Raw genomic sequence first — 10,137 nt, 5'->3', positions numbered from 1 at the left:
TCTCTCTCTCTCTCTCTCTCTCTCTCTCTCTCTCTCTCTCTCTCTGTGTACTATTGTCCCCCACATCCACCCACAAACATGCATAAAATCAATCAAGAAAATATATAAGCTCCTACTATGATCTCGCTTTGTCCATCTCTATTTTTCTTTGTTTGTTGCCTGTCATATCCACCCTCAAAGTATATATCAAAGATAATGCATATGAACTTATGTTTAAATATAAAATAAATATAATAAAAATTCAATAAGTAAAGGAGTTCATAAGCAAAATAAAGATTATGTTTGACAAGTTTATTATAGAACTATATATTTCTATTCTTATTATTTAATTTATATTAATCTGTAATATTTTCACTATGAAACATTCAAGACCCTAAATCTCGCGCAAAAGCAGTCCAAAGTAATCTCCACAACGATAAAAGTTGATGGCTAAGTGCTCCCTCTATGTGCATCAACGAACTCCAGCTCGCATTGTGCATAAGAGGCCGTGGCTCAAAAGCTGTAGTTCCACGCGAAAACACCCCTTCAAGGGGGAAAAGAGATAATGGATAAATTTTTGGTAATTTTTTTTAAATTAAAACTCCCCTCCCCTTTAGCCGTTGCATGGTGAGAAGAGGAAGTATGAGCATGAGTATGAGTTGTGTGGAGAAGAGAGGAGCATGGAGAGGGGAACATGCCACCCGCCACTTGTGTGGCTACCCCCCCCCCCCCCCTTCCACACTATATGACCTCCCCCCTCCCCAAGCTTGAGGGGGGGAGGAGAGAGGATGTGCTGCTGATGCCGCCTGAGGACCTGCCCGCCACCATCGACTACTGTCGCCACCATTGGCCACGCCACCTGCATCACCATCATCATCATCATCTTCGTCCTCATCGTCATCTCCACCTCCATCCTTATCATCTTCGTCCTCATCGTCATCTCCACCTCCATCCTTATCATCTTCCCAATCATTTCCTCTCTCCACATCATCTGTAAGTAAACAGAAGTTTGGAAGCTTCTATTAGAAGCTTCCATTAAGGCTTCCATAAGCCTTATTCACCCATACCTATCAGGTTTTTAAAACCGAGTTTGTAAGGCCCGATTCCTGCGAAGAGGAGTAAATTCGCGGGCAGAAGGGAGTTTTGGAAATCGGATAAAGGTCAATGAGAGTTTGCTGAGTCAAGATCTACATCATCAATGACTCCTAAGCAAAAGTCGCGAGGCGCACACGCGGGAGCTTCCACCCCGAGTACGAGAGTGGACAACGCCCCGAATCTTAATGCCTAGGTTCCGATAATATTCTCGCATGAAAATGATGCATTAAGCATGTTTATTTTTTTAGGGAAATTTAAATGCATTTACTCATTCAATTTATAAAGCTTAGTGGCATATCGAGCACTTGTATTTTGCTTGCACCTCCGTGGTCAAGAGTAGCTACAAATTTCATCGTATGATGCATAAGTTATAAGAACAAATTGTGCGAGGGTGTCCTTGTGGCATTTTGCAAAGGATAGGACATAGAACTCGTAATGCATTTATGTAATTAATTATTGGTTGTGTCTCGCGATTAAGGTAATCATAGACGGACATTAATTGATGTCCGAATAGTTGCAATGCATGGAAAGGATTTTTGTACCTTGAAAATTTGCATGCGAAGATAGTTACATTTTGGGTCAAGATAAGTGCTAAAGGAAGGATTAATTAAATGATGGACTCATGGTATTCGCTCACGCATGGAGTTCTTTATCAAAGTTTGAATGCATCTTCATTAAAAATATTAAAGCTTTGACTTCATTGCATCAACGTAGGGTTTGTAAGAGTTAGCTCTAAATGTCAATTATTATAGTATAGGGCAAGGAAAAGAATGATCTCTAAGTTGCATAAAAGCAGAACGTCTATGCTTTGAAGTTGCATACTCGCATGGAATGATGCATCTCACCTATCTTCTAGAAAAGTGCTTGCTAATTTAGAAGAAAGTATTTGCATCTTTAAAAGGAATGATCGTCTCTAATCGTGGGTTAGCTAGATCAACTAAGTAATTCGCATATAGTTGAATAGCTTACATGAGAATCATAAAGGTATGATTAGTTAGTGTATGACGATCACCTCAATGTGCTAGGTAGGGTTAATCTATGATAAAATTCTGCCTAGTATCACACTCGGGTTGTCGATCTAATATTTTCAATCCCAAAGATCCTATCCACATTCTTGAAAATGTTAGGATTGTCAGATCGGCCGTGCAAGAATGATATAGGGTTCTCACCCTAATGATCGGATGACCAAAAGCTAGACTTCTGCAAGGAAGCTAGGAACCCTAGGGCCAAAACATTATCGGCCTAGTAGGGTTAGGGGTTGATCTGCATTAATCTTAGTACCAAAGCACTCATGATTTCTAGCACTTGATTGTCTGCTTCCATGAAATTCAAATGCCATTTGAATTTGTCCATGAAGTCCAACTGCTCTAATGGACTCTTGTTGAGCTGCACGAATTTTGCTCTCCCCCTACTATTTTTGGGAATTGCAAACCTTTCTCCAAAAATTTTCTAACTTGAGGCAATCTAACAATAATGATTTTTGGGATCAGCATTCCTTACTTCAAAGGCAAAATCGTATTATCTTTAGGACTCTTAACTACATGTCCCCCTCCTCATTATCATTTTATTGAGATTTTGTCTTTATGTCATTGTTTCCCAATCGATGCTTTTTCCCAACCACTTTAGTCCATGAGGCTTGAATGTAAGATGGCCTTGCCACTTCATTCTCCTCTACTACAAGACATTCCTTGGAAATACTAACCCCACATGCCTCACTTGTACCAGGCTCCTACAAATTTACCCCATACCAATCGAAATTTGAGTTCTCCCACTGATGATACATCCATAGCTAGATAAAATACTCCATCTTGTCTTTCCCCATTATTGAACATGCAAAATGTTGTATGTATGAAGGCTTCGCCAAGCCCTTTGCAATAAGGCCATAAATTTCATAGGTATGCTAGACATTGTATGAATTTAACCCATCCGAGGCATTCGTTTCTAAGAGTCTTTGCTTGTCTTAATCGGCTGCATGGGATGTATACAATTCGAGGTCCCATAACTAGATGCCTTGAACGAGCACCTTCTGCATAGCTTCTTATTATCAAATACCACTTCAAAGGACCTTTTGCCCCCAATATAACTTTAATCTACTTTTTTAAACATTGTCAGTATGTTTTATGTGCATCCAATACATAAACATTGTTAGAATATGGAGGACATGGCAAAATAAACATTTGTTGCAGTATGTTTTATGTGCATACAGTACATAAACATTGTAAGAATATGGAGGACATGGCAAAATAAACATTTTTTATGTTTGTTTTGCTATGTCCTCCGTATTCTAGCAAGTCTAACACAGATTGGGGATTTGCATCAAGTGAAAGCTTGTTCTCCTCTCTTGCGTTTATATTGATGCATCCATGGCTCCAACTAGTAGCTCTATCGAGAGCTAGAACTTTCACCATTATTTGCTTCTTCACACCTCTTTCGTTTGTGGGATATCGCAGCAAAATTCCGTGTTTCATTCTCATTTCTTCACACCTCTTTCGTTTGTGGGATATTGCAGCAAAATTCCGTGTTTCATTCTCATACACTCCCTTTGTCCATGGCTACATTCTCTTCCATGGTTTGAGGAGGTTCTCCTTGACAAGATCCCATGTGGAGAGTTGCATGAGGAGTAGCTCTAAGTGTCCATTTGGCCCCTTGATTTGCCGCCTTGTATGAAATAAATATTGGGAGAGTAAGTAATTAAGGTCCCACCCCACTACCCTCGCCCACGTCATTCACCTCTCCTTTACAAACCATGTTTAACCCTCCCTTTTTCTTCGTAGGACATGTTGGAGGTTATGAGCTTGCATGCTGCAACCTTTTGTCCTGGGATTCCAAAACATTTGCACGTTTTCGTTTTCGCATTTTAATTGGTGTGCGAAAGGAAATAATTTCATGGGACACGCACCAGCAAGCACAGTTACAGGCCCCCCAAATTTACTCGTCACACCTTTGAAGTTTACTGTTCTCGCCAATCTCACACTCGTCCGACCCACACGAATACTAGTGATGTTTCGGCAGAATCGCTCCTTTTTACTGGCTCGACAGCGAAGCCTCTCAAAAAGGACAAAAATATTTATATATTCCCGCAAGGAAAATAAAGAAAACCACAGGTGTTTACATTTCTCGCTGTCGCGAGTCGCGAGAGGATTTCCATTTACAAAAAAGGTCCACGATCAATGGTGTCTCATTCACAGGACCCCAAAATATATCTTTTTCCTCCCTTTTAGACCCCTTAAGTTATGACGTGGGGTCAAAAAAAGAAAAACCAAAAGGAAAAAAAAATTTACAGAACGGGGGCGGGGAGGACAGGAGAATTTTCCATCCGACGGTGGGGGGCGGCTGCTGCTGCTACAGGTAGGCGGAGCTGAAGACGGCCGTACAGACGCTGCTGCGCAGGATTCGGCGCTGGTCGTCCGACGTGGTGCAGCGGGGGGTCTTGTACTGCGTGATGGCCGCGCCGGAGGTGCTCATGTAGCGCTCCAGGAGGAGGCGGAAGGTCCCGGGCCTCACCAGGCACAGCTCCAGCGGCCCGATGGTGCCCACCTTCCTGGACCCCACATAGCCTGGGTCCACGAAGGCCGCATCCATGGCAGTCGCGCACCTCTGCAGCACCCTCTCCGCCACGTCAGCATTGCTCGAGAAGCCCAACTCCCAGAAGATGACGTAGTGGCCCGGCGTGGTGGCCAGGTCAGCGTAGCTGGTGTAGTCCACCAAGTCCACTCTCATCTGGTCCTCCTCCTGCTGCTGCTGCGCCAGCCCGGTCTCCTGATCCTCGGGGCCGGCCATGCTCTGCTCCAGCACCTGGACGCCCTTGTCCACCGCCATCTGCAGGTCCTTCTCTGTGTTCTTGTCGATGTGCACCGTGAGCACGACGTTCTTCCTGCACACGTACGCCAGCTGAGGCGAGGAGTTGAAGAAGCCCGTGATCCGGACGACGTCCCCGAGCTTGTAACGGTACAGCCCTGCAACGTCATAATTAGGAGATTTAGTCGCCGAGGCCACCCCAAAAAGCCAAAAAGAGAAAAGAAAATTCGGCATCGCCATCTGATCTGACCATCACGAGATTAGAGAGGGGTGGGAATGTTTAGCAGTTACGTTAATCCTACCTCCATATGTCGTCAAGAGAAGCTCGTACTCCTGCCCAACCTCAACCTCCGTCATCCCAACTGGCTCTAATGTGCTCTCATCGCCACCATCGTGGTCGTTCCCCTGCAGCGGGAGGAACTCAAAGTAAGCAACGTTGGGCACCATTGTGTAGGTGACATCGTTGGGCTCCGCCTTGGGATTCGCATTCACTCCAATCCACGACTCTGTGGACCCGTAGTCGCTGCTGACGAGAGGCAGGTCGCCGGCGTAGTGACGCAGCCGGGTGAGGTAGGACGTCATGGATCCAGTCATGATGGAGAGAATGTACTTGCAGTTGGGCCAGATGGCCGGGATGAGGTTGCGCCAGCCGTAGGCGGCCAAGCCCTCGCAGGTGAGGGCGAGGCGGTCGGCCAGCGCGGGGTCGGGCGAGGTGGGCAGCAGCCTGGCCATGGCGGCGCGGAGGGCTGGCTCTTTGACGGCGCAGGGGCTGAGCTGTCCGAGGCGGATGTCGTGGCAGAGGCTCCGCCACTGCTGCTCGAAGGTGCGAAGCACCTCCACCACGGTGTAGGCGAAGGCCGCGAAGACGTACTCCACGTCGCCGGCCAGGAGGAGGCCACACAGCAGGTGGCAGTACATGGCCTCGCGGTGGTCCGACGCCCGGACCACCTCCTCGGGGCTGCAGGACTTCACCAGGCCGGGCTTCTGCTTGAACTCCTTGCTCCGGAACAGATGCGTCGTGGCCGTCCCGCACGTCAGGCCGTTGGTCGTCTTGGACAGCTTCCCGGAAAACACGAACTCCATCACTCGGCCACCAGCTCGGACGGGGAATGCCCTGCATACGCAGAACCGAGAATACAAAAGAACAAGACTTATTAGCAGCCCTATCGTTATTCTTCGTGTTGTTGTGATTATTCGACGTGGAAATATCTTGGCGTCGGGAAACCTAAGAAGCATTAAACACATATGTAGATGTGCAAATCGTAAATGGATAGATACAGCATTGTGTCCATTACTCACCGTGCTCTGTAGGCGCCGGAAATCCTTGCAAAAAGCCCACTCGCCTCCAGTATCTCCTTGTACAAAACCAGGTACTTCTGTTGCCCGCCGGATGTGGTGCCCGAGCTGTCAGTTTAAAGCAGAAATCTTAATGTCAATGCTTCTTACACCAAATCGCTTAATATGCAGATCAGAATTAATTACCGAAGGTTGCAGTACTTGATACCTCAATGAGAGCGTCTGAATAGGGTCCGCCGTCAGAATTGCAGACCGGTCGCCCTGGGCTATCCTGTCGAAATAGGGCTTCAAATCTGAGTGGGTGACTATGGGTACAAGCGTCTTGAAGGTCTCTGCGTCTGTGCGGCCATGGAGGCCACAGCTCCTGAGATACTCCGTGCAGGCGTTCCGCTCAAGAATTGCATGTAAGACCTCCTCTTGAACTTGCTCTGCTTTGCGAGTCATCTCCTCGAACTGGGCTATGGCCGAGCCGACCAGATCCAATTGAGTGAAGTTGGGCATATTGATGAGTGCTACTGTTAACAGATGACAATGATGATGAGGATGTTGAACGGGCTGCGGGACGATGAAAGATGGAATGGACTTAAGAAGGAAGAGCTTTAATGATAAACAGGGGTGCGTCGAACTTAGGAGTGTGAAGATGTTTGAATGGTAGATGAGGGATAGGGTGCGAAGGTAGTATTTTATAGAGGAGAATGTCTTCGGGCGGCCCTTTCAGAGCGAGTGGCAGACCAGGTAGGGAAAACAACGAAAAGCTGGAAAAGGAGTCCCGAGTCCAGAACCTGCTTTGCGAGGGTGAACGAGTCTCAAGTCGTGTGTGTGTGGAACAGGCGTGGCGTCGCATGGACTTGGACATAAAAATATAATATGGTGGCGGCTGCAAATCTTTCTTTCCTTAGATCAAAATCACCCGAGGCCTCGTACCGATAAACAATGCTCCGCCTTTTTGTCAAATCCAAGCTTAGCGTCAGGTAAATTGTTAAAAGGACACGAGAGTGCACACAACAAACAAATATTGTGATATATGCTTGTGGTTTTAAAAAAAATCAAGTAGCGATGAAGGCCAAGGGCACTCTCAATGCAAAGGATGTACACACCACTTTGTCGTTTAGGAGGTTTTCTATGCTCTTTAAAAGAATAATATTTGTACATAAATGGCTATGTGTGCTTGGTTCTAGCTTATTAGAAACAATGTTTATGGTCCTCTAGAAATCCAAATTGATCTTATGGAATTCTTCAATGTTAATGTTCATGCAAGCAATCAAATTGACTCTCTTTATATACTTGAGAATAGCATCTATCTTAACAATGTCTTTCAAAATGGAACGATAACAATGTCTTGCAATCTGTGTTGTAGCTGACTAACGATGTTTTTATAGCATGATGTTGCTTCCCACATTTTAAAAAAACGTTTTGGACTCCATCGTCTTATATGACAATTAGTTCTTCTACTAGGTTACAAAAAACTTAAGGAAGGCTAAGCAGTATAGATAACATTATTAATATGCATTGAAGAGTAAGAGAACTATATTTATTAAATAATATATGCTCCTTTTAAGATGAAGTATGTCCCAAATAGGAAGTATAAACAAAGATGTTAGTAAGATCCACTACATATAAGACCATATAGATCAACCATAGAGTTTGGATTTAGGATGCTTGTGATTAAAGGGAAAGTGATGGAAGTACTTTAGGCTAGACTAATTCACATGATAGAAGGGAAGTGATGGAAATCATAACTTTTGACCAAAGTAATTCATGTAGAAGCAAGGCAGAGATAAACTTGAATGCATAATATCGGTCAAGTATGCCTTACACCAGCGATGCGACGATGTCTCTCAATGACCAAGGTTCTAGGGCGTGGTGAGAACAAATAGAAACAAATAAGCTAGCATCTCTAATTATTCCCTAGGAAGTTATGTGCCTTGATTTCACATTTATCCAAGTGTCCTTTACCATTTGGAAATAGTAATCGTGAGCCAAAATGCAATTGATTTGTTTAAAAAACAACATTATCTTGATGCCTCATTTAGTTTCACTTGAGATCACTACTCTATTTGCAATGCACCTTGTGTCCTATGCGATAAGGACATGATGTCACATGAATTGCCTTTGTTCATCCACCTAAAACACTTTTGGTTGCAAAAGGAGCTTTGAACTAGCCTAAAATCCAAGTGAAGTGAGACACTAACAAATCTTAGTGTTAAACAAAGGAGATTTGCAATAGGTAACTTGTCGTGAATATAAGTATCTGATCGGCTCATTTTTCGTAGTTCACATTGTCACATATTGTGACGATAGTAACCATGTTTACGAGGTTTAACTTTCTTGTATTAATTATTTGATCGAGGACTTAGAAAGAGCTTGGAAAATATTAGATAATTTTCCACACATTTTGCTATAATGAACCTAGATTGCAAACGTTTTATGCCATTTTATCCCTTCATCCACTCCATCATTTAACTTATCAATGGACTTGGTAAGAGTTGAATGAGAAACTATGACAAGAAATAAAGGTGTGAAAACTCATGGGGGGTGGTGGTGGTGATGATGATGATTCATCAACCTAGCAAGGGTCAAAGTAATCACCATAGAAACAAGAAGTAGAAGAAAATAATGAAAAAGAAGGGTATATTACGAGTCCACACGACCATTGCTGTGCTTCCACGAAACTAGTTTATATATTTGATTAGGTTTTATCAACAATGTCACATCTACATAGGATGCTTCGAGTTGTATTGAGAATACCAAACAATATTCCAACCTTTAGTTCATTTGACATAATCATGAAAAACTAAGATGATCTTACTAGCCCTCATAGGATAATGTTGAAAAAGCCTTGAAAATTTGAGAGCATTCTTTACCCTTAGGATGAGGATCAAAAGTTAAAACTCCTGGAAATCTTTGGATTTTTTGAATTCTTAAAATACTCTCGAAATTTTGGGGGAGAGAGAATTTCTGTTTTCAAACGTTCGGTCCAGGCATTGGTCAAAATCCACAAAGCCGTACGTAACCTTGCAAATCATTGAGGCAGTCATAGAGGATCTACAAGAGTGCTAGATTTTAAAGGGCAAGCCAATTTGTGAAGACTGGAGTCTGGAGGGGTAAGTAACTATTCTTATCCGAGGTAGATCCCCATTTTGAAGGACACACCTTGTTCCATCCTTCTTTTAGCCGAAGAAAATCATAACCCTCGAGAAGTTGGGAGTTTTTGTGAATTTACGTAGTTGTAAGGGCAACTTGGTACCTTTCTTTACTTTAATATAGTGTCAGCTTGCATTATTGAAATTAAAAAATCTCTGTACATTTCTTTTATTTAATATACTGTCAGCCTTTTTTTTTGGGGGGCGATGTACATTTCTTTGCTTAGTATATACTCTCCGCAATGATGATAAAAATACTCGTTTAAGAAATCAGTTAGCAATTTCTTCCCCTGATATGCATAGATTGCTTATCAGAAATTGAAAAACAATATGCAAATTGATTGGGGAAGCTAATTAAAGCCTCCTTTTGCGTTGCAACTTGCTATTTCAACGTAGGTCTAAATATTCTCCCACTCAATTATTTATCCCACTTTGAAGGTATGGTTGGCAACTTGGCGGTTCCCTGCCCCCTACAGAACCATTCTTGCTACTTGCTTATGGACTGAACTGGGAAGTTCCGACCGCACCCCCACAGACACGTGTACACACGCGCGCGCGCGCGCGCTCTCTCGTCGCGATTCGCGCCTCTCATGATGATCATATTCATCAGCAGACTTCTTATAAGTTACCATCGCTCGCCTCAGGCTCTCAGGCTCTCGGTGTAGTAGGCCAGGTCTTACTCACTCACATGACCATGCTCAATCCCAGAATGCGTGCGCGCGTGCGTGACCGTGTCTCTTGACGGCTTGAAAAGTGCGCCTTGACTAAAGTGCAGAGTCCCGTGCTTGACTTGGTGCCCTCGATGCTCCCTCCCAAACACGTGGCG

General features: G+C 43.9%; 1 protein-coding gene across 1 annotated transcript; it reads right to left on the bottom strand.

Moving 5' to 3' along the window:
- Nucleotides 1-4,117: 4,117 nt before the first annotated feature.
- Nucleotides 4,118-6,843, bottom strand: LOC148020517 (jasmonoyl--L-amino acid synthetase JAR4-like). Its single transcript, XM_087698280.1, has 4 exons — nt 6,377-6,843; nt 6,172-6,276; nt 5,175-5,986; nt 4,118-5,030 (listed from the first exon to the last, which is right to left on the bottom strand). The coding sequence occupies exons 1-4, from the start codon at nt 6,667-6,669 to the stop codon at nt 4,417-4,419; spliced, it is 1,824 nt and encodes a 607-aa protein (XP_087554406.1). The 5' UTR covers nt 6,670-6,843; the 3' UTR covers nt 4,118-4,416.
- Between the last annotated feature and the right edge of the window lie 3,294 nt (nt 6,844-10,137).

The sequence above is a fragment of the Lygodium microphyllum genome, chromosome 18 (genome assembly GCF_053477565.2).
Source record: "Lygodium microphyllum isolate KBCC chromosome 18, Lygodium_microphyllum_v1.1.10, whole genome shotgun sequence".
Lineage (NCBI taxonomy): Eukaryota > Viridiplantae > Streptophyta > Polypodiopsida > Schizaeales > Lygodiaceae > Lygodium > Lygodium microphyllum.
This window is presented reverse-complemented; position numbering and strand designations above follow the sequence as displayed.

Bases quoted from the DNA above. Each gene is read 5' to 3' on its own strand.
- LOC148020517 (XM_087698280.1), bottom strand. From the start codon at position 6,669: ATGCCCAACTTCACTCAATTGGATCTGGTCGGCTCGGCCATAGCCCAG. The intron at 5,987-6,171 runs GTGAGTAATGGA...CTGCGTATGCAG, and splicing joins TCCGGCGCCTACAGAGCACG to GGCATTCCCCGTCCGAGCTG. The intron at 5,031-5,174 runs GTAGGATTAACG...ATGACGTTGCAG, and splicing joins TCTCTTGACGACATATGGAG to GGCTGTACCGTTACAAGCTC.